Below are 10,006 nucleotides of genomic sequence, written 5' to 3' on the forward strand. Positions count from 1 at the left end.
CCAAAGTTCTTATTCAAGCCCAGGCACCATAGCCTAGGGCGGAGGCGTGGGGACTGTCACCTGCAGAGGGATGGGTGGCTCGGGCATGGGGCACGGCAGCACCTGTTGTGCTTTGAGGGATGAGGGAGTGGATCCCTGTGACAATGGCCTTGCAGGCATGGACACCAGCATCTGCTGCATACCAGGGCCCAAAGTGCAGCAGTGCCAGCCTGGCTCCCAGGGGCAGCTCAGCCACCAAGTGAGCCCAGAGCAGCTTTGGGAAGATGGTCGTAGGGTGCCAAGGGGGTGACACACATCCTTCCTTGCAGACGACTCCTCGTCAGAGAGCTGCAGCGGGAATGGCTCCTCCACCCTGAACCCCTCCACCTCCAGCAGCACGCAGGGCGACAGCGCCTTCCCCGAAATGAACGGCAATGGCACCACAGCCCCCATGGACTTCACGGCCTCGGCTGACGACCAGCCCATCAACCTCTGCGACAAGCTCACGCCTGCCCACATCACCCCTTCCTACCAGTCCGACAGCTGCAGTGCCGACGGGCTGCGCAGCAGGGTCAAGTACGGGGTGAAGACCACAGCAGAGGTACGGCCTGGGATGCTCTGGGAGAGCCAGGGACGCGCCCCACACCCCAGCTGCCCCAGAGCTGGGCACTGCAGTGGGCTCACCTCAGCCCTGACCAGCTGTGCCACAGCCACCATGGGACAAGGAGCCCATTCATGCTGGGTCAGACAGTGTTTCCCACAGGCAGAGCTATGGCCTCACCAGCCAGAGCTGTCGTGGGGCCACCAGGTTATCACAGGCTCGCTGAGGCCACCATGCTCCCCGCTGCCCAAAGCAGGCAGGAGGTGACACGCAGGGGAGCCTGGCCATGGGTTCATCTCCCTGGGTTGCAGGGGAGGGATCAGATGCAGCAAGACAAGGAGAAAGGGCAGGTGCATGAGGTGAGAGCTGCTGGTGGTAACCCCTGTCTCCTCTCAGTCCCCGCCGTACAGCTCTGGCAGCTATGACTCCATCAAGACAGAGGTGAGCGGCTGCCCCGAGGACCTGACTGTCGGCAGGGCCCCCACAGCTGATGAAGATGATGATGACCACGATGACCATGAAGACAATGATAAGATCAATGACTCGGAGGGGATGGACCCGGAGAGGCTAAAGGCCTTCAATGTAAGGAGAGCTCCACAGGGAGGGTGAGCCCGCCTGCCTTCCGTCTCAGGGTTCCCACCGCCTGTCTTCTCTATTTGCAGATGTTTGTGCGCCTTTTTGTGGACGAGAACCTGGACCGGATGGTTCCCATCTCCAAGCAGCCCAAGGAGAAGATCCAGGCCATCATCGAGTCCTGCAGCCGGCAGTTCCCCGAGTTCCAGGAGCGGGCGCGCAAGCGCATCCGCACCTACCTCAAGTCCTGCCGCCGCATGAAGAAGAACGGCATGGAGATGGTGAGTGGCCACCCCAGTGCCCTGCCCTTAGTCCCAGCACCCAGAGCAGCACATCCTGAGCATCCTCTCTGCTTGTGTCCCTGCAGACCAGGCCCACGCCGCCTCACCTGACCTCAGCCATGGCAGAGAACATCCTGGCCGCCGCCTGCGAGAGCGAAACGCGGAAAGCAGCCAAGAGGATGCGGCTGGAGATCTACCAGACCTCCCAGGTACAGTGCTGGCAGCTGGAGGTGGGTGGGGAGCAGACCTGGTGGTGTCCTGTGGTGGGGTCAGAAGTCTTTTTGAAAGTCTGAGGGGCTGCAGGACAAAGCCCTGTGGTGTGTCCTGGGGCCAGTAGGGATGGGAGTGATGGTTTGGATTGGGCACACTGCAGTGCAGGACACCAGGCATCCCTGCCCTGTCCATCCTGCTGGCCACAGAGGACAGCCAGGCTCCTTGCTGGAGTGGGTCTGTGTTTCCCCTGTGCAGGACGAACCGATCGCTCTAGACAAGCAGCACTCCAGAGACTCCACAGCCATCACCCACTCCTCCTACTCACTGCCAGCTTCATCTTACTCCCAAGACCCAGTCTACATCAATGGAAGCCTGAACTACAGCTACCGTGGCTACGGGTCCCTGGGGGGCAGCCTGCAGCCCCCTGCATCCCTCCAGACGGGCAACCACAGTAATGGTGAGTGGCTGTGCCAGGGGCACAGGGAGCTCACCTGGCAACACCTCTGCCCCATGCCCGGGCAGTGCACCAGGGTTCCTGGCATCCCCAGCTGTGGGGTTGAGCTGGTTGCTGGAGGAGAGGCAGGAGCTGCTCCCAGAGCTCCCACAGAGCTCCCAGTCATGGCAGCACCTCTCCCACCGCTGCACAGAGCTGCTCTGAAATCCCCTCTTGTCCCTTCTGTCTGGTGGCTCTGCTCACGTCATCAGCAGGTGGTTAATTGTTGAACTGCACTTGGAAGGACGGTTTGGGTGGCACTGGTAGAGGGAAGGAGTGTCACTTAAAAAAAAAAGGAGAATTCATACCAGATTCTCTGTTAATTATTAACAGGGGCGGGTGCCTATCGCTGCCCTGATCTCCTGCTGGTATGAGCCGTTCTGCTCTCGGGGATGGGGCAGGGTGGGGGGCACAGCCACAGCTCAGGAGGGCTCTGAGGGGCTGGGGACTGCCTGGGAACAGCTGAGAAAACAGGACTGATGCTGCAGGGCCGTAAGGTGGAAGGAGAGCGTAGGCAGAGCTTGAGATAAGGAGCAAGTGAACAGAGCAGAGTATCCTGGAGCAGGGCACACAGGAAGGCTCCAAAGTACCTGGTGACTCGCCCACACCTGGAGAAGGAGGTATGGGATGAGATCAAGTGCTCCCTCTGGCTCTGTCCTGCAGCAGCAGTGGCAGGAGGGGCTGGATCCCTTGCCAGTCCTTGTCCAGTCCTTCTGCAGTCCCTGGGTTGCCATTGCCTGTCCTGGTGCACTCTGGGCTCCTGCCCCAGCCCACCCTGACGGGAGCCAGGATTTGGAAGGATGTGATTTCCGGAGGCCTGAGAGATGCCTGTCTGGGATTAACTCTTATCATCCCTTCCTAATGCTTCTTAACCCTGAATAAAGATCCTGTCCCGGCCTCCAGCTGCTGAGACCTAATCCTCACAGCAATGGTTCCTCCCCAGAACAGCACAGCCACCCGGTCCCCAGTGCCAGGCACCCTCCTTTGGCTCCTCCATGTGAGACAGGGAACATGCGGGAAGGTCCCTGGAGGAGCAAACAGGCCCTGGGTGCAGCACCTCACCTTATTTCTTTTTAGGGGATTTTTAAACCTCTGTTTTGCAGTTATCTTTTTCCCAAGCTCTTGCCCAGTCCTTCAAAGGAAAGAGCACTCTGCAAGGAGCTGCGTCTTCTCCTCCCTCTGAGCAGAGGCCCCGCAGGGCTTTTCTGCCCAGAAGTGTCTTCACCCTCCATCCCCCACCTCAGGCAATTCTTGCTGAAGCCCACATCCCTGCTCCCAGCTCTTCCCCCTTGGTGAGCTGGGAAACAAGCTCAGGCTCAGTTTACTGCTGCCTTTTCTGCCCAGTGAAATTGCTTTCGCATGAGAGCCTCCTCCTTCTCCTCCTCCTTCTCCTCCTCCTCCCCCGCTTTGAAGCTCTGGTTGTCTTGGCATGGAGCACTTCTGCTGGTGCTGCTCCTCCCGCAGCTCCAGCATTGCTTTCCTTGAATCCTTTCCATTCCCCCCGGGGCAATGAGCTTCCCTCCCTGCCACCATCAGCAGTGCCACCCACCTGGACTCAGGGCAGCTGAATCCTCCCATCCTGGTTTGCAAACAGCCACAACACCTTGCTCCGTGTCCCTGGTGTCCCATGGCTGAGTCAGGCCACCCAGCAGGGCTCAGCCATCCCAAAGCCTTTCTCCAGCATCACCAACTGCTCCATCCTCCTGCAGCACTCAGCTCACAGCCCAGGGGTTGGTTCAGTGTCTTCTCTCCTTCCCTCCAGGCTGCAGCCTCACCAGCCTCCTCTCCCTGACTACTATCACATCTCTAGTATATCTTCTGGCATTTCCCTCCTCATTTCCAGTTGATTGTGTGTGTTTCTTGCTCTTTGTTTTGCTTCTCTTACTTAGTCCAACATGAAGCTAAGTCCACCTTTTCCCCTGCCTTTACTTTCTGAGGTCATGCATCAAGATAAACCAGGGAAGCACAGCCCATGTGGGATGTTAGTCCCCATATGCAGAGGGAAAACCATGACCTGGAAGGTGATTTTGATGGTGCAGGTGCCAACAGGAGCTGGCTTACCTCCCAGCAGACCCTCTCTTCACAGAGCTGTGTGCCAGGCTGCAGGATGGGATTTTTGTCATATTGGCTCTGAAACCTCTTTGTAGAATTGCAGAATTATTTGGTTTGGAAGAAGCCTTGAAGTTGACTTCACTCCAACCCCCTGCCACAGGCAGGGACACTTTCCACGAGAGCAGATTGCTCCAAGCCCTGTCCAACCTGTCCTTGAACACTTCCAAGGATGGGGCAGCCACAGCTTCTCTGGGCAACCTGTGCCAGAAACTCACCAGTCTCACAGGGAAGAATTTCTTCCCAGTATCCCATCTAAGCCTGCCCTCTGTGAGGTTGAAACCGTTGCCCTTGTTCTGTCATTCCATGCCCTTGTCCAAAGTCTCTCTCCAGCTCTCTTGGAGCCCCTTTAGGCACTGAAAGCAGCTCTGAGGTCTCTGCAGAGCCTCCTGTTCTCCAGGCTGAGCAACCCCAATTCCCTCAGCATGTCCCCCTAGCAGAGGTGCTCCAACCTTTGCAGCATCTCTGTGGGCTCCTCTGGACCTGTGTTCCTGTTGCAGAGGCAGCGAGTGGCTGCTCTGTGGGATGGGAGCTCCTCCCGTTATCCGGGCACTGTGGGCACCTCCCAAGCGGTGCAGAGGTCTGGGATCACAACAGGATGAGCACGGGAAAGTTTGCTATGCCTGAGCTTCCCTCTCCCTTGTTCTTGGCAGGTCCGACCGATCTCAGCATGAAAGGCGGGGCGTCCAGCACAGCCCCCTCCAACAGCAGCAGCCGGGGCATGCAGGCGGCCCAGCTGAGCCCCACGGAGATCAGCGCCGTGCGGCAGCTCATCGCCGGCTACCGGGAGTCGGCGGCGTTCCTGCTCCGCTCTGCAGACGAACTGGAAAACCTCATTTTACAGCAGAACTGACTCCCCGTGTCTGCATCGCTCCTCGGTCGACAAGACAATTTATACCTGCTAGAGAGAGGCTCCCAGCGGTGTCCTGCTCAGGACCACCATCGTCCTCCCGCCGCGTGGTGGGCACATGTAGTTTTAGAAGGTGGGATCCAAAAGACCTGTTTTCTTTTACACTCCAAGCACCTGGGACTTCGGGCACAAGGACACATTTTGGAACCGTACCAACACCCGTGCCTCCGGCCGACCAGAAGCCAACCCTGCAGCTTGGAAGGATGTGGGACTTTGAAGGGCAGAAGGGAGCCTGGGGAGGTTTGGGGCTGCAGATGTACTTAGAATAACCTTTGTGGACCCAAATGTTAGATTCCCATCCCTGGATAATTTCCAAGTCTTAGGTGAGCTGAATCACATATTTATTGAGAAATGGACCCTCCTCTCCCCTTAGTAATTTATTTTTCTGAAAATGGATTCTTTTGAGTTTGTACAGATTGCCAGTTTTTTGTCTGTCTGATCAGAAGGAATTTATTCCTGTGAAATAACACATTCCATATCACTACACTACTAATTTCCAGGCAGCTCTGCCTGTTTCTCTGGTGAACCCTTGTCCCCCAGGGAGCAAGTTTGCCATCCAGCCCTTGACATCGAGGCTGCTCAGCCTCCGGTGAGCGTAGGTGGGAGCTGAACAGCAGCGCAAGCATCCTGCTTAGGCCTTTGTTCTAAGAGGTCCCGTGGCAGCAGTGGGGTCTGAACCTCCCGCAGAGACTCGGCAAGCTCGGCAGACCTCCGGCTGGAAGGACATCTCACACTCATTAAAGTCATTGCAGATAAGAGAAGGAAGGAAGAAAGGAAGGAGATACCTGAGAAACACTGTCTTGCGGTCACCATCCGTACTCTACCTCACACTCCATTGTGGGCTTCTTCCCGGACTGGCGGTGCCGGTCCTGGGGGCCAGTGAGCGTTGCAGACATGGGGATCGTGCCGAGGAGGCTGGAACCTCCGGCTGGGTCCTGCTGCTCCCGGCTCTGCTCCGTCTGCAGCCGGCCCCGGGCCCCCGTGAGGCAGGGCAGGGCTCACCCCGAGGGGAGCTGGGGTGGTGACCGCCCGCTCCTGCGGGCAGCACTGAGCAGCAGAACTGACAAAGCCCTCCCCGGGGCCCAGGATCCTTCCCCCTCCCTGCTCACAGTCCTGGAACAAGCCCACAGTTCCCAAAGTGTGGAAGAACCGTAGCCCAGTGACCATTCTGCCCTGTTTCCACCCCCCACAATGATGCACTTCGTTTTGCTCAGTGCAATACCTACTGCCAGTGCTGCTAACCCAGGGACCTCGCTCAGGCCAGGGGTGCTGAGCCCAGCCCAGCAGTGCAACGTGCTCTGGAGCTGTGCAGAGACCAGCGAGGGTCCCGCTGCTCCCTGTCCCCCACAGCCCCCCCACCTGGCTGAAGGCCACACCACGAGATAGAAATTCGATAAGTGTAAAGCTGTTTTGTAGGTAGAAACTTTCTTGGTTTGGAGCCAGTTTTTATCTTATTTTTTGGCCACTCGGAGCCAGCAGCCAGGGGCTGCTGCTCCAGGGGCCAACGCTGGTGGCACGGGCTTGAGCAGCCACTGGTCTGGCCAGGAGCAGGCCCGGGCAGTTCCCCTGTACCCTCTGCACCCCATGATGCTCCACACACTGGAAGAAAAACAGAACTTTACCCTGCTTTTAGTCTCAGATCAGAAAAAGCTGCTGGCTCCTGAGGCCAGGTGTGCCTGGCCCCACAGCAGAAGGGATCAACCATTGCATTGACTGTTTTCCCCAAACCTTAAACTTCCCATAGCATTTGGAGAAAAGGGACCCAGCCCCTCGCTGTGGGGTGCAGCTGAGGGGTCAGTGCAGAGACGAGGTGATGGTGGCTCTTAGACCTGACCCGATGCTGGAACCAGGAGCATCGTGGCCACATCCATCCCCTCCTGCCCGCAGCAGTGGGGAGGGGGCCCCCGGGGATGCCAGCCCCCAGCCAGGGCTCAGACTTAACGCTCTCCCCAGCACTTCAGAAGCCTGCTTGGTTTGTCCACTGCATCCTCCCATACTTGGAATTTATGTAAATATTTATTTTTGTGTGAATACCATGAAGTAACAAACCTTTGACAAAATCTGTAACTGCAGCCATTTGTGAAAAGTCTTACCGTTCAGGCAGGAGAGGCAGAGACAATCGCTGTCCCGGGATTCTCCCTCTCCGTGGTCTCCCACCCTCGCCGGTGCCTCCCTCAGAGGCAGAGGAACCTTTAGCCATAAGCTTGCCATCAGTTTGTACTGAAACAGAGGTAACCCGGGGGCACGTGGACAGACCACCAACAGCCACCGTTGGGTTAAGTTCTATTTATCCAAGTCATTCCTGATCACCTCTGAACCTGTCTCGGCACATGTGGAAGTTCAGGAGCTCTCACACGTGGTCAAACTGCTGTAGAGGACACCGAAGGAGGGAGCCCAACACGGCCCTGTCCCAGCACCTGATGTTCATAACCTGCAGCTGAATGGTACAGACTCAGATTCCCAAAGCCCTGGTGACAGCCACATCTGGGACAAGTTGTAAAACAAACGGGATTGACTCCGAATTTCTGTCAGGGATATTTTTTTCTTTTTTTTTTTTCCCCTTTCTTTTTCTTTTTTTTTTTTTTTCTTTTTTTCTTTTTTTCTTTTTTTTTTTTGTGAGCCACAGCGTTCTGGTTCCTTTGGCATGAGCTCCACAGACATCTCCGTGCTCTGCAGCTGCTCCGTGCTCCACCGTGGCTCCCTGTGCTCCAGGACTGTTCTCAGCCACATTCCTGCACTCTCACTGGGCAGGACGGGGTCAGGAATTGCTAGTCCAGGTTCTCAACAAGAAGGAACAAGCAGGAGCAGAATACACCGGCTTTCCAGATATCTGAGAGGTGGAAGGAGAATGCTGGGTTAGCAAATGGTCTGGATGGTCTTGGGTTTGGTTAAGAAAAGCTGATCACTGGTCAAAAAAAAGAGATTTTTTTTTTTTAAATTTTATTTAATTTCAACACACCCATCCTGCCCTGGATGTGCGGTTCCCATGACGCTGTTTCTCTATGGGAGAGCGTTCCCAGGGTTGTGAGCAGATGTAACTTGTACCTCCCCGATCCCAAGGGCCACTTCCCTCCTGGAGCGGCCGTCGGATTTAGTACCAGTTCATGAAAAAAAAAAAAATGCTGCTTTGAACTCAGAGGGTTAATATACTTTTGATTTGTAATTTTTTGTAAAACTTTTTACAAGGTAGCATAGTATTTCACCAGACACCAACTACAATCCGTCCATGGTCTGATTTTTATATAATTTAGTGGTGCTTTAGAAACTTTTGTTCGGTTGTTTCGGAGCTGCACAGCTCAGTTCTTCGCCTGTATCTACCTAAGACCAATGTGAACCTTTGTATTTTTGCTCCTAATTTTGGACTCAGTGAAAGTGTACTGTTTACATGTACAGAACTCCCGACCCCGTGTGTTCTGCCAGACCTGCTGTTGAAGAGGAAGCTGCCCCTCACCCAGTTCATCTGCTTAACCCAGCCACAGCCTCACCCACCCACCGCCACGCGCCCGCCCAGGGACACCCCACCAAACCCGCACACCCTTTAAGCAATTTTGGGTTTTGCACAAGTTGTATTCCCCCCCCCACCGCTGTAGTTTTACGGATCGGCTGCAATTCCAATCGGGAGCTGATCCGGAGCTCTGAAGCACCAGATGTGGGCAGTGCTGCTGCCTCCCCATCCTCCTCCTCCTCCTCCCGCACGGGTGGGAGGGCGGTGCTGCCCGCAGGGTCCGGCTGATGCAGGGGCCCAGGAGGAAACACTCCTGGCAGAATTGGGAATGCTTTGGGGAAGGGGGTGAGCTCGCCCGAGCCGGCTGCTGCTCGGGGTGGAGGTGGGAGCGCCGTCCCACGGGAGGCTCCCAGCGAGGCACAAGAGGCTCTTTGGGAAGCTGCTGCTTTCCCGAGGGCTCACACAGAAAGCGTATGGCACTTAATCCAGCTTCTAAGGTGACACTTTATTGCTTAATCAATTGATTCCTTTGGAAATGATATTTTTGCAGATAGGCACCTATGCAACTTCATGTGGCTCTTAAGCAGATGAGCACTTCCTCCTCAACGAGCTTGATAAGAGTTATTTGTGTTATATACTGTGGATTTTTCCAGTAAATGTGGCTTAATATTTTAATTCTTAGAATGTGTGTCTATTATATATGTGATGCAACTTAATTCTGTTCTGTTTGTGGAATGATTAGCACAGGCCAACTCCCTGTCCCCTCACTTAACAAAGACCAATGAGCTGTTAATCGAGCTGTTATCTCCATGGTATTACTTGCTAAATGCACTGATTTCATAAGTATGTGGAATCCTTTTTTTTTTTCTTTTGAATCTGTATATCATATATAAGACTGAATCTACTTAATAAACACTGTATAACAAAAAGGGCTTTCTCCTCCACTGTCGAGCCCCGCTGGGTGCTGCTGGCCCCAGCGCCGCCCCTCGCCCCAGGCCCTGTGCGAGAGGTTGGTGCCATCAGTCACCAGAGCGGGACCTAAATTTACGTGTTAAAAGGAAGAAAAAAAAACCCAAACCAAACCATCTCTCATTCCTGTTGACATAAGCTGTGCTTTCCATTCCGTAACAGACAGCGTGGGTACCAGAGAGAACAGTGGCAGCACTCACAAAGGGGGCAAGGCACCAGTTTTATGCTTAACTTATATTTTGACAAAATTAATTTTGTGAAGTGTCTGGTTTTTGTGAGAAAAAAAAAAGAAAAAAGAAAAAAAAACTTTTCATTGAAGTTTGTGCAAAGTTCTCCCTCATGGAAAATACTGATTTTTCGTTATCAGCTTTATTCACTAAGTATAATAAACCTTTGCATCCATGAATGTTCCTCTTCAAGCACTGTATAGATA

General features: G+C 54.7%; 1 protein-coding gene across 4 annotated transcripts in view; it reads left to right on the forward strand.

Annotated features, from left to right (window-relative positions):
- NOL4L (nucleolar protein 4 like) overlaps positions 1–9,689 on the forward strand; it is a 62,909-nt gene extending 53,220 nt beyond the window's left edge. For all 4 annotated transcript variants that reach the window (XM_064391888.1, XM_064391889.1, XM_064391891.1 and 1 more), the window contains 6 exons: positions 309–580; positions 977–1,162; positions 1,243–1,434; positions 1,521–1,643; positions 1,903–2,104; positions 4,903–9,689. In XM_064391888.1, the coding sequence (XP_064247958.1) occupies positions 309–580; positions 977–1,162; positions 1,243–1,434; positions 1,521–1,643; positions 1,903–2,104; positions 4,903–5,102 (1,175 nt within the window). In that variant the 3' untranslated portion in view covers positions 5,103–9,689. The remainder of the gene's footprint in view (positions 1–308; positions 581–976; positions 1,163–1,242; positions 1,435–1,520; positions 1,644–1,902; positions 2,105–4,902) is intronic.
- Positions 9,690–10,006: the final 317 nt, after the last annotated feature.

Source organism: Passer domesticus, chromosome 16, assembly GCF_036417665.1.
Source record: "Passer domesticus isolate bPasDom1 chromosome 16, bPasDom1.hap1, whole genome shotgun sequence".
Taxonomy (NCBI): Eukaryota; Metazoa; Chordata; class Aves; order Passeriformes; family Passeridae; genus Passer; species Passer domesticus.